The sequence below is a fragment of the Scleropages formosus genome, chromosome 4, assembly GCF_900964775.1.
Source record: "Scleropages formosus chromosome 4, fSclFor1.1, whole genome shotgun sequence".
NCBI classification, from domain to species: Eukaryota; Metazoa; Chordata; class Actinopteri; order Osteoglossiformes; family Osteoglossidae; genus Scleropages; species Scleropages formosus.
In genome coordinates, this window is record NC_041809.1 from 29,304,345 (window position 1) to 29,332,182 (window position 27,838).

The window sequence follows — 27,838 nt, forward strand, 5'->3', positions numbered from 1 at the left end:
ACTACATTTAATCACTAAACAGATGCTGTTCTCTAAAGCAACTTCCAGCGAACTCTAGTGTTTTCAGCACACGCACCTTATTCACCATGGTGACTTACACTGCTAGATACACTACTTACAATGGGTCACTAATCCATACATCAGTGGAACACACACTCTGTCATTCACACACTATGGGGGAACCTGAGCAGGGTCATGGTCCTGAAAAGAGTTATATCCTTACTGCAGTACATATTCAGTGTGAGAACATGTTTATCACAGAGACTTTTGCAGTAATGAGTTCCAATTCATACAAACACAGTAGGGGTTTTGCCAACAAAGGAATGTGATGGAGCAGTTGCGTCACACATACATGAATGGTCATGTTTGTAAGAATATGTAAAAGTAGAGAATGTTATAGAAAATACATAAAGGTATAACAGAAGATGTGTAGTGTAGGTGTGAATATATCTATTCGAGCTCAGCTGGTGAACAAATACACCTCTCAAAGTTTGTAACAATGAAAATTCTGTCATTCGAAAGTTCATAAGTTGGGGGCTCACTGTACATTGTTTTACATTTCATTTAACTGATGCTTCTCTCCAAAGCAACTTAGTCATTTACCCATTTAAACAGTTGCATGAATTTATTAGAACAATTTAGGGTTAGGGTGGGTTTGCACCTTGTTTAAGGGTGTGATAGCTACAGGTGGGATTTAAATCTATAACTTTTCTAACCACTACACTACCAGCTGTTTTACCTGAACTAAAGAAAACAAGAAATAAAATTTGTTTTTAAAATGTCATGTTACTTAGCTGTTACTGTGTTGTACTTTAAATGGGAATTGAGTTTTTGTTCATTTAACGTGAATGGAATGGGGTGCGCCAAGCCTGTTGTGCACAGCTCCTTCATGCGAGAAGCAGAAACAAAAGGAAGAAAGGAAGCAAAGAGAAAACGGAGACTGTTAAGAGCGTTGCTGGCGTTCACTAGTGTTGGGTATTCAGTCACTGTTCGGCCACTTGGACCTTTAAATACAGCACTGTGATGTTTGCTGGAGGAAAAAAAAAACCTTCTGTAGATCCACAGTGAACTTTGCCTCATTACTCGACCAGATGCACCACAAGAAACGCAAATGTACTAAGGGGAACATCGGGGGTCAAAGCATAAGACAGGCCAACAAATAATTCACAGCTATATGTTTAGCTGATGCTTTTCTCCAAACAGACTTACAACGTTAAGCCACTTTACACCTATTTATCCATTTATACAGCTGGGTAATTTTACTAGAGCAATTCAGGGTAAGTACATTGCTCAGGGGTACTACAGCTGTAGGTGAGATTTAAACCTACAACCTGTGGAGCCAAAGGTAGCACTTTCAACTGTCATGCTACCAGCTATTTATTCTTATGTGGAGGGAATTTGTAGACATTTGAGCAGCCCACAATGAGGCGGTGGCCATTGTTTAATAAATGCTCCTCTAAAACACATCAAGCCCACTAGGAATGGGCAATGGGTGGCATGGTGAATAGCACTCCTGACTCCCAATGCATGGGTGGTGTAAGAGGGCATGGGTTTGATCCCCACTCTGTGTGGAGTTTGCATGTTTTTCCTGTGTCTGTGTGAGTTTCCTCCCACAATGTAAAGACATGCTGTTCAGGTACAAATAGTATCAACTCCCAGTGAACTATAAATACAATAATAAATTCCACTTTGTGAGGTCCCATTGCGGTGCTTAGTTTGTACAACCGTGAGGTAATATACAATGTGATTCTATTACTGCTAAAGCGGAAGCTTTATTTTTAATACCAGCTATAACAGTTTCTGTCATGCAGTTGTTTTTGCTCAGGACTGTACATATGATTATATTTACATTTAAGTTCAGGACTTAAATGTAAATGTAATAATACGTACTACATATTGTTTTGCCAAAAATGTAACCATGAGGGGTCAGCTGATAGTGTAGTGGTTAAAGCTGCTCCATTTAGATATGAAGGTTGCTGGTTCAAGTGCTAGTGTCCTTGAACAAAGTACTTATCTTCAACTGATGTGGTATAAATCAGTGGATTGTTGCAGAGACCTTAGTCTTAGAAAAGTGTCATGTAAAAGCAATAACTATCAACACATGGAAGTTTTTTTCCTGAAGCATAAAGGCCAGTTTAATGACTTGACAAGATACTGAGTTTATTCACTTGTGAGACTGTAAATGCACCAACTGCTGCTGCTGGTGTAGTGTCTTCAAGTGTATATTATATTGCATTTACAATGATTACATTTTCAGTTTGTAAGTTCAGCATTGCTTGTTTGGGGGTAATAATAGTCTCCCTTCACGTTACTGATTTAGTGCAAAACACAGAACTGTGCAACTTCAACTACATTTATTTCCTTTTTCCGTGGCCACTTCGCTCGCGTTGGGTCCAGGTTTACAGTTGTTAAATAGGAAAAAAACTTTAAGGTCGTTGCTTCTGTTCTGAAACACGAACTACTCGTAAACGGACTTTCTCGGTATTTACAGCTGCACTCGCCTCGTCTTTTGTGGTCTTAACGTTATTAAATTCGTTGATGTATAACTTTCGTACAGTGCAGCCTGTACTGTACAGTAGTACGGCTTGAAAGTACGTGAAGCTCTTGTTGTGTCCCCGTTTTACCACGAAATCGTCATTTTAACGAGAAGCAGTTTTTCCTCATCTGACATAATCGGTGAGCAGCATCGTGACGTGATGATCGTGTTGTGCAAGTGCAAAAGTAAGTGAACCCCGCTTACAAAGCTAAGTAGAATCAGATATGTAAATCGCAAGCATTTATTCATTTTTATAAGTTTAAGATTTCGATTTCATAAGGCTATTTAATATTTTATTACCATTCTGTGTGGGGTCAAGACTCAAGAGGAGCTACCTCCGCGGTGACCCCCGGGCAACGACGTCCGTGAGTCTAAGCGCTCTTCAAATTCATCAAATTGGTCTCGCTAAATAAAAATAAAATAAAGAAATAAAATAAAAATAATTAAAATAAAATAAATAACCATTCTGTGAGGTTCACACATACTTTCTAGGATAAATGTATCATAGTATGTGCGCTGACGTGAACTGCTCCGTGCCTAATTGTTTATTGGTAAACCCTTTTTTGTACGATGCAACAGGCACCTTAGTGATGTTTTTGTGCATAAAAAGAGAAGCGAAAGGCGTTTGAATTACACATGTTTTGTGTATTTAGCCAATCAGGCTGCACCCCTGCGTGTCCTCGACGCACTTTTTTTTTTTTGGTCCATAATTCACGTAACAGGAACAAAAGTTTCGGCCGCCAGGTGGCGTCTCTGCAGCGCGAGCCCCCTTTCCTGCCTAAATCACCAAAACAACAAATCGAGCGGAGCAAGTGGGCGAAAAAGTGGGAGAACTCCGACCGCCACTTTCAAACTAAGCTACGGAACGTTGGAAGCATTTTCCGACAATCGAATTTTCAATATATTTTTGCCGCGGCCTGCGGAACGCGACAGAAGGCCTGGGGTCGGCGTTATAGTCATAATAACGACAAGGTAAGTTTTTAAAATGGCGGATAACGTAGTGGAAGTTTGTTGATTTGTGTTCTGTCAGTTTCAGTGTGTCCCGGGTTTGTCTCTGAGCTCTGATGTTGATGCTGTTGTGGAGTCGGAGGTGTTCTGGTGTTGCACGCATCGCGCTTTAGCTAGCTAAAAACACACCCAGAACTGGCATAAGAAAATTAATCGCACGTCGACGCGTTTTATTTTAAAAAAAAAAAAAAATTAAAAAAAGGAAAAAAAAAAAACGTTGGTCGCGTGTCTCAGCGGCCCGATGGTTTTTTTTTTTTTCAAGCTCTTATCTACTCTGACATTGTTGAAGCCGACACTCGAGGCTCGAGCGTGTTTGACACGCACGTCTCGAAAGGCGGAATAGCAGTCAAGATGGGGGCTGTGCAGCGCTGCCGGTTTGCAGAGCGCGAGGGAGCGCACTGGCACTGGCACCACCGCCGCCGCCGCGCTCCCCGCGCGCCCGTTTCTGCTCTACGGGTGGTTTTCCGGCTGCATGCATGGCGCACGATCCCCCCGCGCGAGCAGCGCCTCACTCGCTCGGGCGGACGGAGCCAAGATGGAGAAGCGCGAGCACGCGAGGCGCCAAAAACACCGAGCCGCTGTCGAGAGAGGGGGCTCAAACATTCGTTCACGTATATTCCATTCTAAAAGCGACTAGTCTAGAGCGTTATTATGATTATTGTTCTCTGTGTATGAGAGAGAGAGAGGAGAAGGGGGGGGCGACGACTTTCGGCTACGCGGCAGCGTGTCCGTGAAGGGCACGCGCGCGCGATCTGTATACGGTTGTTGACTGAGCGCTGCTGTGCGGGAGCTGGAGCGCGCGGGACGAGCCGCGAGACAGGCCTATGTCGCTCCAGCTGAAAACCAAATGCGAACATCACTTTGTTTCGTGTCAGAAATAAGGGATACCGCACGCGTTCATGACATTATTATTTTTAACGTACTAGGGTAGGGAACATTCTTTGTTGTACACCCCGAAGCAAGTTTTCTGATGATGCAGGCATAACTTCGGTGTTAGCACCCTGAAATCCTGAAAAATTAAGCGGGAAACCGCGAAAGTCTTTTTTTTTTTCCGAGTTTTTCTTTAACTACCCAGTGTCATACTACTAAACAAGTCTTTAATGTAATGTTTACTAAACTGGAACCAGTATTTACGACGTGGAAATGATTCCCCGATGGTTCAGTTGTAGTTCTGAAGCGCGTTGAAGAAGCGACTCTGCCTTTGTTTCCGAACACCGAGTGTTTTTCGGCTCTTTCAAAGTTGGTCGAGACATGCAGCTGCTCCGCAATGTGGACTTTTAGCGACGCAGTAACAGTCTGGGACCTTCCGTCAGAGTCGTGCCACCCCTCACACTTCAGTGCCTGAACGCATCACAGTACGTACACTGCAGTTGAGTCCTCCTGTTATATGATATAATATTAGCTGTATGAATATCCCCGTTTCAGCACATTATCGTCTCGTTTACTTTCCTGCTGCTGATTTGAACAATCTGTAGTGTAAAGCTGATGTGCCCACGGTACGCGGGCGCTCCATCCATCCACTGACTTCTCTCTGCTGCATTGATTTCAGTAATTCAGGCCTTACACGGAGAAGAGACGTATGTGTGGTATGACACTCAGACCCACAAGCACTGGTTTCCAGAGATGCTCCTTCAAGTTCAGTGCAAATGATGATAACCGCGTGGAATTTTGATGAATTCATCTGCTGGGACAGCTGTTAGGTAGTGGTTAGAGTTGCTGCCTTTGGATTCAAAGGTCGCAGGTTAGATTCCCACCTCCAGTTTGAGCATACTTAGCCTAAATTGCTCCTGTAAAATTACCCAGCTCTGTAAATGGGTAAGTCATTGTAAGTTGATACGTACAGAAGTGTCAGCTAAATGAATAGATGTAAGTTAACAACATGTGCAGGGTTGTTACTGCAGAACAAGAGGCCAAAATGCTTAAAGGCCTCAGTCAGAGATTCAAACCCCACATGGATCAAATACAGTGTAACACATCGTCATACTGAATTATCTGCACAGCTGGTAGCATTACAGGTAAGGGTGTGGATGTGTAACATTAAGGTTGCGTGTTTACCACTGAAGTACAGTTGATGTTTTAAGTGGAGTTAAAGTGAAAATTCCAAGCTGTATAAACAGGTCACTAAGTTAGTCTAACTAAATATGACTTGTTAACCAGACAGTTTGGGACTTTCAGTAGTTTGCTTCCCTTGCAAGGCTTGGGCAGATTTAGTCCTGTTCCCTCTAAAGCAGAGATTCTTAACCTTTTTATCCACACACCTTATGCAAAAGCAGTTTTAATTTTTATACCTCCATCCTTCCTCAGGCTGAGTGAACCAGTCAAAACATAACTGGAATCTCTTTACCTGAGATGCACGTAAAATCTCCATTGTTTCCTCTTTGTACTTCCTCTGTGGATTGTTATTCTACATTTATGTTTAAATGTGTACCACACAGCTTTCACACGATAGATCTGGGACAGTAAGTACAGTTTTTTTTTTTTTTTTTTTTTTTCCTCCCCCTCTTTCAAGTAGTGTTCACATTGCTGTCATATGAACAAGTCTTCCTGCCTTGCCTAAATTCCTAGCAGAACAGCACCTTTCAGTGGACGAACTGGGTTTTGCATTATCCTTAAAAGTTTAGATTTACATTTTCAGAACCTTTTGAAAGGAAGCAGTCTATGCTTCAGATTGGAGAATTTCCTGTATGTATCCTTCATTATAGGGTTTATTTATACGATGCATTTTTATTCTGAATTGAGGCCAAGATTATTATTTTGAACAGGCTCCAGAGCCACACTTTTTCATGCCCTATAATTTTGTTTAAAAATTAGGAGTTTTCATTAGGAATTCTTGATATTCGGATAAACCTTTATGCAGCTACTCGTGTGATGAACATAGGTTCGTATGGTGGAAAGTAACTAGCTGTACTTTAGAATCATGCGTCTGTCTCTCTCTCTCCTAATGTAATGAACACTATTTTCTATGAGATGTACATAGCTTTGGATAAAAGTGTCTGCTGAATGAATAAATGTAAATAACATGCAAAGTTGTCTAAATTGGAAAAAAATTTCATAAGTTTTATATGAACTCCTTTAGCGACATAATGCTGTTTAATCGGGTTTATATGATATACTGGTGCATATGGGGTCCTTGTCTTGTAAGATGTAATTCTTGTAAAAGTCCAAGAAAGAGACGCTTAAACTTTTCCTTCAAGTTGAACACATTGAAAATGAACATACTCCAAAAATAAAAATACTTGAAATTTGAACCTTTCATTGTTAAAATGAAAGGATCACATGTCTGCATGTAGATCCTTCCATCTCTTGATGTAATGTACTGTTGTATTGTTTTCTGAGATGTACCTCACTTTGGAGAAAGGTGTCGAATAAATGTAAACTTTTCTCAATTCTAGTGACTAATTTGTCAATACAGTGGCCCATATTCTGTCATGGTATGCATGTTTTAGCAAACTGCCTCTCCATCAGGACATGTATCAGCAATCTACTCAAAAGATTCTTTAAGAAATTTCCTATCCAAAATTGGTTTTGATTTTCGGGCGATAATGTGAACGGCTTTACAGCTTGCTTTGATTAGTGGTTCCAGCTGGGAGGACATGATCTTTGAAAACCATGACTGTCTTCAGGCTTTACTTTTTAGTTCAGATGTCTTGAAATTTGTGAAACATAAATACATGTTTTGTGTCATGTCTTCTAATCTAATATTCTGTGACAAACTGCTTCAGTGCTTGTGAAACAAGCTGATTTGTTCTCAATTTAAAAAAAAAAAAAAAAAAGATGATGACCAAATACCATGTTTGAATGCAAAGCTAATAGTGTATATGATACTGGCTATTCAATTTGACACAACTAGTAGGATTGGAAGTCTGCAGCTCATTTTGTTAATTCAAAAGTCACTTACTCCCCAAGTCATTAAAAAAAAAACACTTAAAACAGATGTACCTAACAATGTTTTTTTGATGGCTTATTTAGATTTATTCATTTTGCTGAAGCTTTTCTCCAAAGCAACTTACAATGATTTACCCCTTTATAGAGCTGAGTATTTGTACTGGAGAAATTAAGGGTAAGTACTGTGGTGAAACTATATTATATTATCTAAACTGTATTAACGATATCACTATTATTGTACTTTTGCTGAGATGTACATCGCTTTGGACAAGAGCGTCTGCTAATGAATAAATGTGAAGGGTACCACAGCTGAAGTTGAGACTCAAATCTGCAATCTTCAGGTCCAAGGGCAGAATCTCCAATCATTATTCTACCAGGTGCCCCATGATTTATTGGGGGAATGTAGTAACAAGCTTTGACACACACAACATAATACTGGGGTAGAAAATAGAACTGGCAAAAATGTGTGAACATCATATTCTTTGTGTAATGCTGTTAGACAAAAACAGCTACTGAAGTGTGTGTACTACTGGACCTCTTCTTTTGTGGGAGGAAAAGTAAATGCATATCTACCATGAATATTACTTTGTAATGCTTGCAGTTAAAGGGTTTTTACTGACATATTGTATTAGTTTTCAGGGCTAATTTCAGGCTTTTATCAGCCATACTGTTACATTTTGCTATTGCTTGAATAAACACATTTATTTTACTTCAGAGTACCTCAGCAGTTAACGATATACTACATTCTTTTATATTCCCTTTTGTTTCAGGTCATCTAAGGTGGCAGTGTCAAGATCTTCTGAGTGCTCGCTGTCCGTAGGTATATATTAGGTGTGGTACAGAAAATGTTGAAGAAATGATAGCAACATCAGAATTTCAAGCGGAGTTCCATTTTCCTCAGTAAGAATCTTTCTTTTTTTGTTGTTTCACTGAATAAGTTTCACTATATAAATTCAGTTGAAAGACGATTACTTGAAATGTCTGATTTCCTCATCAGGGAAACTGATACACAGTTGTCCTCTGACACTGATTTTGAGGATCCTGATGGAAGGAATGCAAAGAAAACCAAAGGAAAGGTACAGAATATAGTTTCAAGTTTCAGAATATGTACAGACATGGTGTTATTAGGCTTATAGCTAAATGTTCCACACATGTCCATTGAACACGTTATACCATTAAGCTTTTATTCTAATGATGTGAAACTGGAATAGAATTGTGTGGGGTTACCTCAACCCAAAAATGGGACTTTCATGTTATTACTTTTTCATATTATTTGTATGCAGAGTATGGATGTGTTAGTTCATTAAGCACTGTTAAAGTAACTTGCTGGTTACGTAAAGCTTCATACAGTAGCACAGTAATTTTTCTTTTAACATAGTTTCTTTGGCAAGGAAAACATATTATTATTATTATTATTATTATTATTATTATTATTATTATTAGGAAGAACAGGAGGTGATCTGACTTACTGCCCTTTTATTTTTAAATAAACTTTGTTTTTTCTCCTTCCTTCAATATGACCATATATGATAGGATGAGCACTGTGATGTCAGAATTTAGTGTGACTGGTTTTGAATGACTTTGTGTTATGGCACCTTTCTCTCTGTCATGCTCACTTCTTCTCCATTACTAACATGGTCTCAGACCACAAAGAGGGGGAAGAAGGTCCCTGCGGAGAAGGGCCTGGCAGGAGGGAAGGCTGGCAGTCATGGCCGAATGAATGGTCATCATCAAGAAAATGGCAAAAAAAGCATGATGCTCTTTGAGGTGGTGAAAATAGGGAAGAGTGCCACGCAGGTGAGTGTCCACCTACCCAGGAAGGAGCTTTTCTGGCTCCAGTAAACACTGAAAAATGGCAGTATGACTTGTTTTTTTTTTTTTTTTTTTTTTTTTTTTTTAAAAATATATGCTACTTAGTCATGTAGTACTGCAGTAATTGGGAGCCACTCCTGGAACATTAGTAGTTGTGTAGAATATGTCTGTACAAAATAAAATTAACTTACTGCTGTAATTACAGTCAGTTGTTGATGACTGGATCGAATCTTACAAGCATGACAGAGATGTCGCACTTCTCGACTTGATCAACTTTTTCATCCAGTGTTCGGGTTGTAAAGGTTTGTTTCTTTTAACATTGTCCTTTTGGGTTACATTCTTAAAATGATATTGTTTATATTCAAGTATAATGTATGGTAGTGATAGCTGGGCGTCATGCAAATTTTTTTTCTTGCCTTCTCTCCTGCAGGTGGTGTTAGTGCCGAAATGTTTCACCACATGCAAAACTCAGAAATCATAAGGAAGATGACAGAAGAATTTGATGAGGTAGACTTGGGTGTTCACTAGTAATTTGTAGCCTACTGTAGAATGGAAAATGTATTACACAAATAATTATCTGATATGATTTACTGAATAAAACAGAATAAAGGTGTTCTCATAATATTAATTTTTAATCAAATTTTTAAAAAAAAATTTTCCAAAGATATTTTAAAATCAAGACAACTTAAGTAGCAATTGTGGTCTTTTGATAGATTGAAGTGTTTGGAAATCAGTGCATGGTTTATTATATATTCCTTCTCTCTTTATTATGCACTTATTTTACACATGATGTAGCCTATGTTCAGACAAGACCAGTGTGTCCTGATTTGAACATGTAACTGCTGTATGTACTGTTGGGTTTTTTTGGGGGGTCTTCCAGAACCCTGAAAAGTTAAGCCACCGATTTACATGTAGTATTATGAGTTGTGTACTATTTCTCTGTGTCTGTCTATCTTCAGGACAGTGGTGACTACCCTTTAACAATGGCAGGGCCTCAGTGGAAGAAATTCAAATCAAATTTCTGTGAGTTTATTGGGGTCTTGGTACGGCAGTGCCAGTACAGCATCATCTATGATGAATACATGATGGACACAGTCATCTCCCTGTTGACTGGTCTGTCCGACTCCCAGGTCCGGGCCTTCAGACACACCAGCACACTAGCAGGTCAGAGCTACACCGCAAAACTCCTTTTATAAAGTGTGGACCAAAGGGAGAAATGTCAGTACTTGTGTTCCTCCCGCTTTGTCAACACTTTAGTTCTTGATGCATTTCAGTTGCCCCCCACATAGGGTCAGTTAATGTTTAGTGTCTTTTTAAAATGGCACTTTTACCAGTCTTTAAGTGTGGTAGATGTTTCAGACAATTCAGCAACAAATGAAATCCTCATAATCCTCATGCTCCACGCTTAGTGTATACTGTATGTCTTTCTTTACCAGTATTCATGTGTAGAAGCTTTATGTATAAGAATCAGTTATTTTGAGAATTTGTGTGTTGTTTTTCTTTACATCAGCCTAATAAAAATGTTTTGTGTGAAGCTGACTTGAAACTAGGAATAATTTATGATTTATGAAATGCCTTTTTTTTTCCTTCAAATATGTGGTTTAATTCCCTCTTTCAAGAGAAGTATTTGCACACAAAAATATTTAAAATAATTTAACCATTTACATTTTCTCTCTTAAATCTTGATTTTTGGACCTGTGTGTCTTGGTGTCAATTTTTCTCACTTCTATAAGCAATTAGTTCCATTTTGATGTGATGTTAATTTTGTATTTAAGCATGTTGTATGCATTTTATACTGACTTTTGCTCTAGTGGAGGAGTGTCTGAAAGATGCTAAAAAAGAATCTGCCTAATTTCTATTTTGTGTGTGTAGTACAAATCTTTTTCTTTTTTCTAGACTCCTTTTTACTTTGGTGCATTTAATCTTCAGGGTCTTCAAAGCCTATTATAGGCTCATGGTGCCTTCTTGAGTTGTTGATATTGCTCTTGCTTTTAATAAAAGGAGTTTTTTTTCTTTTCTTTTCATCAGCAATGAAGCTAATGACAGCCCTAGTGAATGTAGCTCTGAATCTTAGCATCAACATGGACAACACTCAGAGACAGTATGAAACAGAGCGGAATAAGACGATCGGCAAAAGGGCCAGTGACAAGCTTGAGCTCCTCCTTCAGAAGCGCAAAGAGGTAAGTTCTTAGCAGTATCTTCAGCAATAGGGTTGTATTCTGTTCTTAAATTTTGATGGTGATGCAGCAAATCTTTCCACACGTATAGCAATACATAAGTATTACCAGCTTATAGCTTATGTTGCAGGAAGCAGCAGAAGAAGGAAACCCACAATATAGCTTCAGATGAGTATGGGAAGCTCTTTCTGTCAGTGTGCCAGCTGGTTCATGGTGGGAGAGTAAAGGGTTCATTGCTTAGCATGAAATCAGGGCATTATGACAGCTCAGAAGTGGGAAATTAAAGTAAGAACTGCTGTTGTCTTTACAACATTACTTGCAAATTGAACTGCTGAATTGTAACTGATAATGAACATTGTAGATTCTTAATTTTGTTTTCATTTTTAACTTCTCAGCTTCAGGAAAATCAGGATGAAATAGAGAACATGATGAATGCCATTTTTAAAGGTGTTTTTATTCACAGATACCGGTAAGAATTGAAATTTTGGCTTTTTTTTTTTTCTTTTTTTTTCCCCCTGACAAATTTGATAAAAGATATAACGCTGGGTTTTAACGTCACGCAATCATGGTCATAAGTTGAATCTTTTTTTTTTTTTTTTTTTATTTAAACACAAACTGTTAATATATTATTTTCTCACATAGACTTTTCTGGCAGTATTTAACTTAAACATAACTTGCAGACCGCTTGAGATTGGTATAATATTATACTACAAGTTTCAACATTTTCATTTCACTTATTAATTCATCATCTGGCCTATGAAGGCTGATAAAATTTACTTTTTAATCCAATTTAACCTTTTATTGTGGTACTTCCACACCGAGTGTTACATTAGCATTGTCAGTGGACTTAACCAAAGCTACCTTTGCATTGCACCTTTGCATCAGTTGTGGTACAAATTGGACAGTTTTGTAGAAAGGGACAGTTTCAAGATTTAATTTACCATCTTGCATGTTTTGTTAGCTTGAATTTATAAAGTTAAGGGGACAAATAACATATTTAGACAGATGTAACTTTCTTTATTTGCTTATTTTAAGCTTTCTTTCTGCTGCTGCTGTTCTGATGGCTGCCACATAACATTTTGTTGTATTGCATACAATGACAAAGTATCTCTTGTCTAATATTGAATCTAATATGTTCTCAGATTACACTACAGTCTGGTTAAACTTTTGATCTTTTTGGTCTGTTGAAACCTTTGCACTTAGATTTTGTAATTTATATTACTGGACGTTGCAAAACAAAGCTGTCATTTTAGTGAATATATATGTACATGTTGTGAGTGTACTCATAGACCTCATGTGTTTGGTTTGCTTTTTTAATACTCTCTAAAGTGACGCAATAGCAGAAATCCGTGCAGTTTGCATCGAGGAGATTGGGGTATGGATGAAGATGTACAGCGACGCATTTCTGAATGACAGCTATCTGAAGTATGTCGGTTGGACCATGCATGATAAGGTGAGTATATGTGAAGACCCTAATATGGATTTCACATATTTGCATCACTAATCAGCAAATACGTATACGTAGTAATGAACTCTCTATGTGGTTGTAGCAAGGCGAGGTGCGCCTCAAGTGCCTAACTGCCCTTCAGGGCTTGTACCACAACAGGGAGCTAAATGCAAGGCTGGAGCTCTTCACGAGCCGTTTCAAGGTGAGGGCATCTCCACTGTCTCCGCTACCCCTGAAAATGCTATTATGCAACCCATATCAAAAAATGTATTCTCTTAATTCTTCAAAAGCTTAATCATTAATTTTATATACATCAAAAAATTAAATTTGTCACTGTAGCCGTCATCACATAGCTGTTTCAGCTGTTAACCACCTCTTAGTAGCATTAATGTTTTTTGTACTTTTCTGTGTATTCCTATGGTTTTAGAGACTTATATTCAGAGATTTTATTTTTAAAGCGAACCTTGTAACATATATTGTTTTAAAGTGTGATTCATTTTGAGTTACGTCCAGTGGATCAATGGTATTCTCTCATTAATAGGACCGCATTGTGTCAATGACTCTGGACAAGGAGTATGATGTTGCTGTGCAGGCAATAAAACTTCTTACTCTTGTATTGAAGTAAGTAAAATTTGACCTAAAGACTGTAAGCATGTTAAGGTTGTCAACTGATACTCATTTGTTTGTTTTCATCTTGCAGTAGCAGCGAGGAAGTCCTCACTGCAGAAGACTGTGAAAGTGTGTACCATTTAGTTTACTCAGCACATAGGCCAGTGGCAGTGGCAGCGGGAGAGTTCCTCTATAAAAAGTGAGCTAAGCTTTATTTTCTTTTATACATTTCAAACAAACTTAATATCAAGTGTATCCCCACTAATCCTTTGTGTTTGGTGGCTTTTAATTAAGTCTGAAAGATGTTAAACTGCTAAGCAAACAAGCCAGCAGTCCCAAGTCACTCAACTTTTGTGTGTCATAGTTAAGACGCAAGTTTATGAGTTGTGGGGACTGCTGTGGGCTTACAAAGCTAACCTCAGTCCAATCGGCAGCATTGACTTTGTAACTCATTTAGTAAATACAAGATAGGACCCTAAACGTGTCCCAGTGATAATAAACATGATACTAATCCAGAACGATATAATTCTGGAACCATAAAAAGTACCAAAAAAAAAAACATGAAGCTGGCTGATTATATTGAGTCCACTTAAGGAGAGGAATTTTTAACTTCCAGTGTCACATAGCATCATTTGCTTTTTAGAAATGACTGAAAAAATATATATTAGGCCTCTGGGTTTTTTTTTTTTGCATTACTCTACTTTTAAAAAGTAGTTATATGGTTAGCATTTACTATCACTTTTGATTTTGAAAAAATAACGTGTGACATATGCCAGGTAATATCTGTTTGTACTACAGACTCTTCAGCAGCCGGGACCCTGCAGAAGAAGGGGTGTCCAAGAGGAGAGGGAGGCAGAGTCCTAATGCCAACCTCATCAAGACAACAGTTTTCTTTTTCTTGGAAAGTGAGGTGAGAGTAATTGCCATGGGACTCCATTTACAGTGCATTATGTGTGGTGTGTAAAAGGGTTTGCAAAGAGAATTCCTTTCATCTTAATATGTGAATAATTCACTGAGAGATATTCATTGTAAATAAAGGAGTCTGTACTTTATTGGCATTGATATCCAATGTGCAATTTTATCAGCTCCACGAGCACGGAGCATACCTGGTGGACAGCATGTGGGATTGTGCCACGGAGCTGCTGAAGGACTGGGAATGCATGATCAGCCTTCTGCTGGATGAGCCTATCCTGGGGGAAGAAGGTAGGAGATCCAGCACACAGAATGCTCCTTTTAGCATGCTCTTAGTATGTATATAGCAATATAGTATGACAATTTGGTTGTGTTTGTAAGTTTTCAGCATTTATATATCTGTCCCGGTCTTGGTGCACACGTTTTTAGCAAGCATATTTCGTAACCCCCCATCCTCTCACTGAGATGCATCTTTTGTATTCAGCCCTGACTGACCGCCAGGAGTCAGCCCTGATAGAGATCATGCTCTGTACAATCCGCCAGGCTGCCGAGTGCCACCCACCTGTGGGCCGAGGCACAGGGAAGAGGGTGAGGCTCTATTGAAACTAAATACCATTTTTTTGACCAAGTCCTGATTAATCCTGTTTCAGAATATGCTTCTTTTTATTAAATCCTTGTCTGTGCAGTGGTATTTGTTTGATTGCATGAAAACCCAGTTCTTTATGTCTTCCATAGGTTCTTACTGCAAAGGAAAAAAAAACCCAGCTAGATGATCGAACACGAATAACGGAGCTTTTCGCTGTGGCTCTGCCTCTCCTGCTTGCAAAAGTATTCAATTTAGTTTTCTTAAAATGTACTAAATGAGTGTATTTACTTGTTGGCCACAGGATATGTTGGCTTTTGTTCCCATTTATTTAGTTATGTATATATGTTTGTATATATGTGCCTTGATTGGGATTTTTACTGAATACATTGCCCCACTGATGCCCTTTCAGACTGAATGTGTTACTTGAGAATATCACTTTTCAGTTATATAAATCAAATGTAATTCTGCAAAAAATGGCTGCACGTAATAAAATGTAAGTGAATTTAAAGTAGAACAGAATGCTTTTTGTTTAATTTAGCTTTACTGTTTCCTCACATTTTATTTGTTGGAAGGCTATGAAAAATAGCATAGTTTATGGAAATCACAATTACCTGTCATTGTGCAAAAATAAAAATATCTTTTTGACAAAGACACAATTTTACTCTTTAATTGAACATTATTGAAAAACCATGATGACTGTCTACATTTTGTTTTAATGTCATTAAATTGTGCAATTTACTACTTCTTTTTTTATACTTAGTATTCTGTGGATGCCGAAAAGGTCACCAACCTCTTACAACTGCCACAGTACTTTGACCTTGAGATCTACACGACAGGAAGATTAGAAAAGGTACTTTCACAGTTATGCATTACTACATACCATAACTTCAGTGTGTGCTGTATGTATTTTCAGTCTTGCTGTTTATGCAGTTGTAGTAGTGAAAAGTAACTTCTAGACATGGGTGGCCATTGACCTGAGTGTGAGTGAATGCATGTTGTGTGGTTGCCCTTGATGTGCTGGTGTCCCATCTAGGGTGTAAAGTGCCCCATGCTGTGCTTCTGGAATAGACCCCAGACCACCGCAGCCCTGCACTGGACAACCAGTTATTGAATGTAAATGGATGGATAAATAAAGGCTGTTAGATTTAGAGTTTCAAATCAGACTTTACATGTGCTGCAATTAAAATCTTGATTAAAACAAAGGGTTTTAATGTTCAATTCATATTTGACAAGTGCTCCACACCTCAGTGTGAGAACAGTGACCTTCTGGTGTTGCTTGGAGATAATCAGTTGTTGTGGTTCATTATAGCATAGTTATTTTTCTTTGTGGCAAGCGCAGAACATAGTTATGTGATCTTTCGTTTACGTTATGTTTTGTTCTGGTGCTGTACAATTTTATAACGATGTGGTTAAGGATTTTCTCGTTAATGGACTTTAAGTGCTTATTTTTAAAATATGGTCGCTGGTCCTTTAGCATTTGGAGTCTTTGCTACGACAAATCAAGGAGGTTGTGGAGAAGCACACTGACACAGAGGTCTTGGAGGCCTGCTCCAAAACCTACCATGCCCTTTGCAACGAGGAGTTCACCATCTTCAACAGGGTGGATATCGCCCGGAGCCATCTGCTGGATGAGCTCGTAGACAAGTTCAACAGACTTCTTGAAGACTTCCTACAGGAGGTTTGTAACAGTTGTATAAATTGCCGCTTTGATGTCCCCAGTATGAATGAATGTGCAATTAATGTGGGTCACATAATACCCTGTTTAGTTAAAAAATGTGCTTTGTTAAATGTTTTATTGTTTCTTCAGCACTTAAGGGTCCCCCCCTCATAAAATCTGTGGTTGACTTAGTTGTAGTAATTTATTATTGCTAGCGTCTTAAAACCTTGCCAAATTACATGCTTGGGTTCATGAGTACCTTTAAACGGTTAGTAAAGAGTCTGAGACAAATGTTTATTTGTAGGGTGAGGAGCCTGATGAAGATGATGCCTACCAAGTTCTTTCCACACTCAAAAGGATTACAGCTTTCCATAAGTAAGTCAGAAGTGATAGAATGAGGACTTTACACAATAGACATTTAAGACCACTTACTGATGTATCAGAATTTGAGATGGCTGTTTTATTTGCCTCTGAGCACAACATATTTATACAGCTGAATATTTTACTAGTAGTTCACCAGTAAAGAACTTGCATCCTAATGCCATCAGCATCACCCGGTTGCATTTGGATGTGTTATATGTTGTTTTTCCTTACAGTGCACACAACCTCTCCAAATGGGACTTGTTTACTAGCACCTTCAAGTTACTAACCTCGGGCATTGAGAATGGAGACATGCCTGAACAGGTGAGGAACTCCAGATGGTGTATGTCCTCAGTTGTCACATACTGACAGCCTGCATTGTTTACTTTAATATAATTTCTGTGGGTCTTTTTCAGATTGTCATTAATGCAATGCAGTGTACTCACTACGCAATCCTGTGGCAGTTGGCCAAGGTCACAGAGAGCAGTTCCAATAAGGTACCTTAACCATGTATGATAATCACATGATGTAACTAAGGTCAACATCTTTTCAAACCAATTTTTTCCCCCATATGTATTGCACTTATTGTCAGAATGATAATGATGGAACCTTCTTTGATTAAAAAAAAAATAAATCATAATAAAATAAGTACACTTAGCCATAATATAATGGGGTCTTTTATCAAATGCTTGTATCAGACCGTTTGGGCAAATATGGTGTTTTAAGCTTTAAATAAATAAGCTTTAAACAATCACTACTACCATACAATTAGGGTTTAAAATTTCATGGTTTACTACTTCTTTATATATAGGTTCTGGATTGAGGCGGATGTTTTTTTTTTTTTTTAGCAAAACTATGTACTGTATATACTTTCTCTAGACCTCTGCTCCCTGTATTAGACAAGTGATTATTGATGCGTGCTAGATATCATTTTTATTACAAATGTTATGTTACTATTACACAATTATAATGTTACATATGTTTTTTTTTTTTTTTCTTTGTATTTTAATTTTAGGAGACGTTTTTATTTTGGAATTTTTTTTTTTTTTTTTTTTTTTCCCCCCCCTCCCTAAGAAATAATGGTAAATTGAACTCCTTACAATGAATATTATAAACTATTGCAGCAAGATAAAGAGACTGGTGAATGAACTCTATTTTGGAATGAGTTTGTCAATATGAACACAATGTTGTTCTGGTTAGTTGCATGTTTAGGCTGAAAAAAATGTATACAACAAAATAACTTAAAGCATGATGATGATTTTTTTTTTTATGACTTACAATTTACAAATGAATGATGCCAGGTTGTTTTGCTAATTTGTTGAATTTTTAGTCAGGGAGTTGTGATAAATCCAGTATTTACAGGAACCAAACAAGAATATCACTTTAACATTTGTCTTTCACTTCCTTTAAATTTAGGCCATGACCAGTGTTGTTCTTGAAATATTACTTTTCTTGACTGATTTCTAGTAGATTCTATGTTGAACGTATGAGACTTTTTTTTTTTTGTTTTTAGTACTTCTGTATTATTTAAATGTAATTACTCCAGAAAACCTGAACATTCTTTTGCTTTCCTTTTCAGGAAGATATGGCTACCCTCAGGAAACAGATGAGAGCTTTCTGTATGTTGTGTCAGCGCTACCTATCAAGTGTGAACACAGCAGTTAAAGAACAGGTCTGTGAATTTACATTCATGCATTTTGCAGATACTATTCCCCAATGTTCTCCCTGTCTCTTTGTGGTTTTTCTCTTGGTGCTCTGGTTTCTTCCTAAAAGACTATTAGTTGAATTTGTGTGTCTAAATTGTAGTTCACGAATGTGCGCATGAGTGGCTACCCTACAATAGACTGACATCCCGTCCAGGGTGATTCCTGGTTGGCCTTGCAGCCCGTGCTTCTGGGATGGGCTCCAGACTACTGCACCCCTGATTTGGACAAGCATTTAAGTATAGTGAGTGAATGGATGAGTGAGTGATATACAACAGAGTAAACAAGGGCATTTTATAGATAGTTTAGACTGAGTTACTTTACTCAGTTTTCTGCAGATAGAAGGGAGAATCAAATACAAAATATGTAGCTAATCACAGCAGATTGTGTTAAACTTCAAAACTTCAAAAAATTTTTAGGAGATGGGGAGAAATGGGTCTCAGGGATTGGCTTTGAGACACGTCTGAATGACCGTAAACTGCCACAGTGTTTAGACTGTAACATCACCAGTAGGTTGGGAAGAGACCACTGGTGGAAATTTAGAGTAGTTTATTTTGTCAATTATTCTGCTTTGATAACTCAGCAACTAGACTATGCCTTTAACTTTGGCTTCCTTTCCTTTCAGGCTTTTACCGTCCTCTGTGATATGCTCTTAATCTTCAGCCACCAGATTGTTTCTTCAGGGAGAGACATGCTGGAACTGTTGGTTTACTCTCCTGACTCATCTCTGCAATCTGAACTGCTAAACTTCATTCTGGACCATGTTTTCATTGATCAGGACGACGATGACAACAGCACAGGTAGTCAATGTAAATTCTCTTCAGTCTCTTTCACTTATTTTAGGTTTATGTTTTTGCCATACGGCAAATTTTCTTCATCACTATTTTGGGTTCCTTCCTTTGAAAGTTAGTTATTAACAAAATTATGCAAAATATTTTAATATTAACATTACTTTACATTTTTTTGTGAAATGTCCACAGACTCCTACTGATACATTAATTATAGATTTGTAAAAATGTTTGTTTTACTATCATTTAAACAGATGGACAACAAGACGATGAAGCCAGTAAAATCGAAGCTTTGCATAAAAGGAGGAACCTCCTTGCAGCCTACTGTAAACTGATAATTTATAACATTGTGGATATGAAAACAGGAGCAGACATATTCAAGCAGTACATGAGAGTATGTGTACCCTTTATCCTTTGCAGCTTTTTCTTCCCTACTGTACATTACAAATTTGCTCTACTTACATTATGTCCTCTGCTATTTATTAATGTGGTACTTTTTCCACAGTACTACAATGATTATGGTGATATCATCAAGGAAACCATGAGCAAAACAAGGCAAATTGATAAAATTCAGTGTGCAAAAACCCTCATCTTGAGTTTGCAGCAGGTAAGAAGTCTGATCGTCTGGGCAGCATGGTGGCACAGCAAGTATTGCTGCGGTCTCACAGTGCCTGGGTGGTACGAGAGGACATGGGTTTGATCCCTGCTCAGCCTGTGGAGTTTGCATGTTCTCCCTGTGTCTATGTGGATTTCCTCTGGGTACTCTGGTTTCCCCCATAGTCCAAAGACATGCTGTTCAGGTTCCCCCTCTGTGTGTGAGTGACAGAGAGTGTGTGTTCCACTGATGTATGGATGAGTGACCCATTGTAGTGTATCTAGCAGTGTTAAGTCACCTTGGTGAATAAAGTGTGTGGGCTGATAACACTACGTAGAGTTAATTGGAAGTTGCTTTGGAGAAAAGTGTCTGCTAAATAAATAAATGTAAAATCTCATTCAGCGTTTTTGAGGTTCTCTGGACAGTTTCATCCTGTGTCTCACTGTTTTTAATAGTTGTTCAAAGAGATGTTATCAGACCTTGGGCACAATTTCGACCGATCATCCTCAGTGTTCTCTGGCATAAAGGAGCTTGCCCGTCGATTCTCACTTACATTTGGGCTAGATCAGCTGAAGACCAGAGAAGCCATTGCAATGTTACACAAGTAAGTGTGTCAGGTTATTTCTTCCCCATTATTCTGCTTATTGCAACTTTGATACAGTTAGTATTTGTTATAAAACATAAAATGTGATTTTACAAGAGTAAGTGTAAATGTACAAACGGTAAAACTGTAAAGGTCCACTTATGACTGGGTTATATATGTGTCTTTGGTTATGTGTGTTGTGTGGTTGTCTTGTCTGCATTACAGAAATTACTTTTTTGCATGGAGTGTTATTTGCTCTGAATGGATATTGAGAAAATTGTTTGAGTCAAAAATTCATGTTTTGTTTTCATTTCAGAGATGGGATAGAGTTTGCATTCCAAGAGCCTAATCCCCAAGGAGAAGGCCACCCTCCCATCAATCTTGCTTTCCTGGACATTTTAAGCGAGTTCTCTTCTAAGCTCTTGCGGCAAGATAAAAAGACAGTGTAAGTGATTTTGGAACATTTTAAATGGGTGTAATTTACTTGTAATATTAACATGAATATCTGTCTTTATTAGGATCTTTGCAGTCAGTGCAAGTACAGCATTTGTTTGCTTTCCTCTCACTCAGTCACCTGTATCTGGAGAGGTTCATGACCTTCCAAATGGCCCTGCAGCGCGAGGATTGCTGGCTCCCTCTCATCTCGTACCGGAACTCCCTGCAGGCAGGAGGAGATGACGACACCATGTCCGTTATTAGTGCTATCAGCAGCCGCAGTTCCACCAGCCGCAGCAAAAAGGCCAAGCCAATAGTCGGCAAGAGAAAGATGACTGAAGGTTTGATACCTTAATTGCCACATTTCTGACAAAATTTACATTTTGTTGTTCTACATTATACTACACAGTTCCCTGGTTTGAGACCATGGTTTACTTTTCTCAGTCGAGGAAAGCAGCTGCAGTAGCAGTGATGGAATGTGGATTAACCAGCAGCAGACAGTGCAGACCCCAGTCATGATTTCCTCGCCTCACCTCACCTCCACTGTACTGAGGGACCCTAAGAGGATTCGGCCTGAGGAGAGCTACATGGTGTACCCCGTTCCTCCTGAGCAGCAACAGCAGCAGATACAGCAGCCTTCCCCTCAGGTTCAGCCACCCCAGTCACAACCCCATCAAATACCTATGGACTACAAGTATGGAGGCTAAGTTACATTTACTGAGTGCACACCATTTCTGTTCTATTCTAACCAATCAAATGGCATGCTTAAGATATGTTTGAAAATTTATAAAGCAAATTCCTGTAAAGCATTCTTTATTAAGCAATTTTATACTGTGCCTATAAAAAGTACATTCATCCCCTTGGCTTTTTTCAAAGTTTTGGAAGTCGTGGGAGTGAAAACAGAATGTTAGTTTGTGGATATGAAAAATGTCAAAAATGCTCAAAACCTGAGTGTAATAAAATCATCAGTAATTGTGCTGCTGCATATTCCCACCAAAATTTTAACTGTTGCTCTTCGTAAACATCTTTCAAAGTACAAGTATGTAATTATAAATGCTTAAAACTATATTGGTGGATTAGTTTTGGGTCAATTTTGGATGTCTCCGAATCAATCTCCAGCACCCAGGTTGCTTGGATGCTGGCCCAGAGACAACAAGAGGAAGTTCGGCAGCAGCAGGATCGAGTCGCCATGCAGTATGCCAAAATGAGAAGCCACACGCAACATGCAATGTAAGAGCACAAAATAGTACATGCTCTAGGAGAATGTCCAGTAACACTGGTCAGCTTAGCTGGAGAAGCAAGGAAGGACAAAGACCTAAGAACTGTTTGTCAACCAATACACTCAGTCAACTTCAGCTTACTTGTCTCATGTTGGTTGTGTATATTTTTGTGGAGCAAAAGCGAACTGTGTGCTTATTTAGAGATGTATTTGTTTGCTATCCAGTCGCCGTGGTGCAGAACTTATGGAAGACGATGAGGAGCCAATTGTAGAGGATGTTATGATGTCATCCGAAAGTCGCCTAGAGGACCTCAATGAAGGCATGGATTTTGATACAATGGACATTGATCTGGTATGTGTAGAGACCCTATCTTGACTGTTGCTTTCCTCAGCATTACAAATTCTGATTATTTCCGCTAATGTGCACATGTAATTTGTATCCTAAAATTTAAATGACTCACTATCAGTGTGGACAATAAAAGCTTTATGAGAAGAGAAATTTAAATTTAAAATTCAACCCTTGTTCATACACTATTTGCCAGCATGCAGGCATATATCAGAAATCTTGTGGGGTTTTTTTTTTTTTTTTGTCATAATGCAAAGCCATCATTTATCATAATAATGAGCCCTATGGCAAGTTGTGTGATTTGAGTTACTTTTCTTTTATCATAAAAATGGAGAGGGGTTACGAGCATTACAAGTGATAACGGCAAATACATTCGAGAATTTTTTCATTAGGTGTTACTGTAATTGTTTTATATAGCACAAGTAAAAGTGCTTTCTTAGATCCATCCATCTACCCATTATCAGTAATATCTCTTCCTATTCATGGCAGTCTGGAGCCTACCTCATAGGTTACGGACAGACTAAAACAACAAAAGAGGAAAATAAATCATGAGAGGGAAAGTTCTAATGTGATAAACATTTTGAAGTTCAGCTGATTTACATTTACCCTGGGTTTTGAGAGTAGTGTAAAATTTTTAATTGTTGGGAATGTAAATTCTGCAGTGGGTCATTTTCTGGTAATTTCTGCTTTAGGCCGTTAATAAAGTAAATTAGTAAAGTTTAGATTTAGCACCAATTGTGGTGCTCATGCCACATTGGTTATACTGTTATATGTAAAATCATTTCGTATGCAGGAAAATTATTTTTTTTTTTTTTTTTAACTTAAGAATGATCTGGAGATAATGCATTACAATACTATTTTGTTACAAAACAGCTTTTTCCAAAGCTCAGACAATTTGCAGTTTTGGTTAAGTGTTCAAAAGCACATTCTTCGATCACTTTCCCATCGTCACCACAAATCATTTACTTAATCAGTGTAGTGCAGCTTATGTGCTGTTTTTTAGGCTAATGTTTTCACCGTTTGTTCTCTTTACACAGCCACCATCAAAAAATCGCAGAGAGAGATCCGAGCTGAAGCCAGACTTTTTTGATCCTGCTTCTATTATGGACGATTCTGTAAGCATGAATATATTAACTGTGCTTTGAATTTGAGTTCAGTAATGTTAAGTGCATAGGAAGGGATATGGTCACTCTTGAATTAGTACACCTTACTATCTAAAATGCAAGAGGATAAGAGGAGAGGAAAAAAAGGATAATTAAGTATTATTGGTGTATCAGTATAATTTAGTTATGGAAGTTTAATTTACTATTAAATATATTAGGTAAAACTCTTAAATGTGTGCATATGGAAAGTTGCATTTTGAGTTATTTCCATTAACTGATGCCTTCTTGCAAGATGATCTACAGTGTTCCCATACTAAGGAAACCTTTACATAGTTTAGATATGCAAGTATTGTGTTTAATACTAAGTTGTAAATAAGTAGCAAACAGTTTAAGAAACTGAAATACTGTGCATTTCCTTCAGAAGTATTTAATTTCTTCAACGCAATTAGTGAAATAGCTGAATTTTCTGTTGCTGCACATACGGTCTCTGAACAGTACACTGTAAGCACTAGGTGGTGCTGAATAACCTTCAATGTAAGTTACCTGTAATGTCACTTTTGAAAGTTTTTTTTCAGAACATTATTTTTTCGGACATAATTTACCAAAATAATTTTATTATGGATAGCAGTAGAAATTGAAAGCGATATATACTGTATAATTCCATATAACTAATTTTGGATGTTCTTTCTTGTAGGTTCTTAATGTCTCAATGTTTTAAGTTGAATTTGCGAAGACACAATTTTTCTGTTCTTATAATAAACGCCTGGATAATGAACACATTCTCTGGAGAATCTTGTGGACATATTTATTGAATTTACCTGCATTCAGAGGAAGGATTATCCTCCCACTGCTGCTGTGTGTTATAACTACTTACAGCATTGGTTAAGCTTTCTCTGTTACAGTTGCAGAAAGTTTGGCATTTGAAAGCTATGGAATTTGGCAGTCCAGTCTGTAACTGTAATAAACATATTTTGAAAATGTGAAAATGCTGTGACGGGTCTGTCTAAAAATGAAATATCGGGTTCTTTTAAAGTCCTCATTCAGGTTGTGGTATGTATTTTTAATGGAACAAGCTGTTCTGCTTTTCTAATTTAAAGGAGACTTTGATCTATCTTTCAGCTTTTTTTGTAATAATCAGAAGTAATTTTTGAAGAGATTATTGATTACTATAAGTATTTAATTGTACCATATTATGGAATTTATGTACAACCATGGCACAGATACTTCCAATTTTTCAGTTTCTTTAAACTTTTTTCATCTTTGACTACTAATTGGAAGTGAATTTAAAGTATTCAGTGGCTACTTTATAAGGTGAAGCAATGTGCTCCGAATTATGGGTGGCAATAAATCACAAACCTTACCCAAAGATTCAAACTCTTTCGGTGTTGCATTCAGAAAATAAGTCAGGAAAAAAGAATCTCTAAAGTAGTCCCACTGTGTTGCATCTGTGATTTAAAAAAATAAATTAATTTAAAAAAAAAAAAACTTGATATACTATATTTTCTGAAAAAAATTTTGCCTGAACAAAATTAAACATTTAATTGGAGAATTAGTATGTGTACACACATAAAATATATATATAAAAAAAATGTATAACTGGTGCTGATTTTAGTGATTTTGTCTTTTAAATTCCAGCCCAAACCTACTAGGTTTCTGAAATATATAACTTGAAAATGAAAGTATGCGTAGTTTTGCTGAAAGTTTCTAAATTGATGTTTGCGTGTGTAGAGGTGTATGTATATATGCAATTAAAGACTTCAGGTTTTCATATGTGTAAATGACCTTTTAATAAATTCTTAAACAGCTCTATCATGTTATTCTAAACTTAGCTTTGTTTTTTTCTTTACTATAAGAAAGTATTGTATAAATTCTTGAAGTCTGTAACATAAACTTAACTCTGAATGAGGATATTATACTGCAATGTTTAGGCAGCTAGACACAGCTTTAACTTATAGTGAAAATGGATATTTTATTTGTTCTTATAGGTTGAATTTTATTCTGTATAATCATTCCAAGCCTTAACATGCTTGTTATACCTCCTGTTTGTCATACATAATTTTTTTTTTTTTTTGTTTTTTTTTTTTGTTTAGATAACTCTGAATTTTTCAGCTGTGGTAGCTAAAAACCAGAAAAAGTGTATAAATGTTATATTTAAAACTACATAATGAATCAAAATCCTGTAACTGATTGTTTTGAATGTTCATTGGTATTTCTTAAGCGACTGAGAAGGTCTCTTTAACCTATTTTCTCTAACCTGCTGTTGTCCACTGTTTTGATTATGTATTTTTGTCTGGAAATAGTACATTTTGAATAAAAGTACCCCACTTGTTTAAAAAAAAAAAAAATAAAAAATTTCATATTTGAACACTTTCATCCAAGGTGACTTAAAATACAAAATAAACTACATTCCTGCATCTATATATGAGAATAACACATGCTTTCACGCACTATGGGTAATTTGGAGTGACCAATTCACTTGAAACACATCTTTTGAACTGTGGAAGGAAACCCAAGTAATACTAGGGAGAACATGCAAACTCAACCCAAACTGAATAGGGCTCAAACCCATGTCCTCTCTTACCTCCCAGGCAATGAGAGAGAATGGTGCTACTCGTTGCGCCATAGTGCCACCTCTGCATAATTCAAGCTCATAAACCAAACTTGTTCAACTAGAGGACTAGTCAACCAACATACTGGAAATTTCCAGTCTGTCCCTGTGAAGCAATCATGTAGTATCTTTATCAAAGGGTGTAATGCAGATCATGTGAAGCATTTTGGGACTCGGCATAGTTTCCAGATTACTCTAAGCTTTCCTCAGAATTTAGCATCTTCAACATCTGAACATTTTATGTGGCCCTGACTATTTCTCTTTAATTGCATAAAGACTGTATTGTATGTACAAGAACACTACACATTGGCAAAGATTTAAAAAAAAAAAAAAAAAAAAAGACCTGAGACCTATTTATATTACTAAATACAAACCCATTCAGAATCAATGCACAAATATGAAAGACTGCCCAAATTTCATGATTGCCTCTCCACATCTCATTGTCACCTTCAGTTTAACACCCCTCCCACCTTACATTTCTTTGCAGACTTTCTGTGGTCTCTTTCTGTTGCAAAAGGCAACACTCTCTAAAAGCTGTCTTCCACAAACCAACTTTATTTTTAGCTTTGCAGCAGGCTCAGCCATTATGCTCAAACTGTTGTTGGCCTCACCTCTCAAAAATATCCTCTGTCTTCTGGGCCAACACAGGCTCCCACAGCCATTAGCTGCACCACATGCTGTGCTGACTGAATCAAGGATTGCATGGCCAAGTGTAAAATACTGTAGTATAAGACCAACTTGGTAATAATCCATAAGAGTTTCCATTCTATATTACTCTTCAAAGTCTACTCTCCAAATGTAGCCTTTAAGGAAAAACTACTCCTAGTAGCCCACAGACTCATCCTCCCTGAACCTTGAATGCTATTTAGTTGGGGTGCTACCTTCTGCTCTTGTTTTTATTTACTACATTTCTGAGTTCTGTCTCGGTCTCTAATAGTTCCTCTTTCCCTGTTAGAACATTCAACTCTTCTTTTTTCCTTTCTAATACTGTGCAGTTTTCCTCCCATGTCAAATGGTCCCTTACAGACAATGTGGTCTGGATTTGTTGAGGGAAATGTGCAACTAAAATGGAGAGACACCTCATCATGACCTATACTATATAAGCAGTAAAGATATCCACAGTTAGTGGAAAAGATGGATATTGTTAGGTGCTGTCGAGTCCATGTTGACTCATGGCGACTCTGTGGATAGTCTGGTCTTCCACCAACCAGTAAAGACTTTAAAGCGGGGCATCCATGGTTGTGGTAATTGTGTCAATCCACTGCATAGCAGGCCTTTCTCTTCTGCGTTGACCTTCGACTTTGCCCAGCATGATGTCCTTTTTCACTGGCTGTCCTTTCTGCATGATGTGTTTGAAGTAAGAGAGTCGAAACCGTGTTGTCTGAGCTTGCAGTGATACCTTTGGTTTCATCTGCTGCAATACCCACGCATTTTTTCTTCAGGTAAACATAGGATTCTTCGCCAGCACC

General features: G+C 37.7%; 1 protein-coding gene across 4 annotated transcripts; it reads left to right on the forward strand.

Moving 5' to 3' along the window:
* The first annotated feature begins 2,673 nt into the window (after positions 1-2,673).
* Positions 2,674-25,233, forward strand: LOC108934393 (cohesin subunit SA-2-like). 4 transcript variants are annotated; one of them, XM_018752133.2, is made up of 36 exons: positions 2,701-2,721; positions 2,856-2,901; positions 3,259-3,508; positions 8,200-8,329; positions 8,427-8,505; positions 9,074-9,226; positions 9,447-9,543; positions 9,672-9,748; positions 10,201-10,405; positions 11,270-11,421; positions 11,814-11,887; positions 12,748-12,871; positions 12,969-13,067; positions 13,407-13,486; positions 13,566-13,673; positions 14,273-14,384; positions 14,560-14,677; positions 14,871-14,974; positions 15,122-15,214; positions 15,733-15,822; positions 16,447-16,650; positions 16,934-17,004; positions 17,226-17,313; positions 17,406-17,486; positions 18,569-18,661; positions 19,318-19,495; positions 19,735-19,874; positions 19,986-20,087; positions 20,531-20,679; positions 20,975-21,103; positions 21,229-21,434; positions 21,538-21,787; positions 22,213-22,323; positions 22,538-22,664; positions 23,696-23,773; positions 24,456-25,233. In XM_018752133.2, exons 4-36 carry the CDS (start codon positions 8,286-8,288, stop codon positions 24,477-24,479), a joined length of 3,840 nt encoding a protein of 1,279 aa, XP_018607649.2. In that variant the 5' UTR covers positions 2,701-2,721; positions 2,856-2,901; positions 3,259-3,508; positions 8,200-8,285; the 3' UTR covers positions 24,480-25,233. The 4 variants fall into 4 exon arrangements, with proteins under 4 accessions (XP_018607650.2, XP_018607652.2, XP_018607649.2 ...); XM_018752135.2 differs by having other exon boundaries at positions 2,702-2,721; positions 19,318-19,492; positions 24,456-24,689; XM_018752134.2 differs by lacking the exons at positions 2,856-2,901; positions 3,259-3,508 and having other exon boundaries at positions 2,674-2,721; positions 24,456-24,689.
* Positions 25,234-27,838: the final 2,605 nt, after the last annotated feature.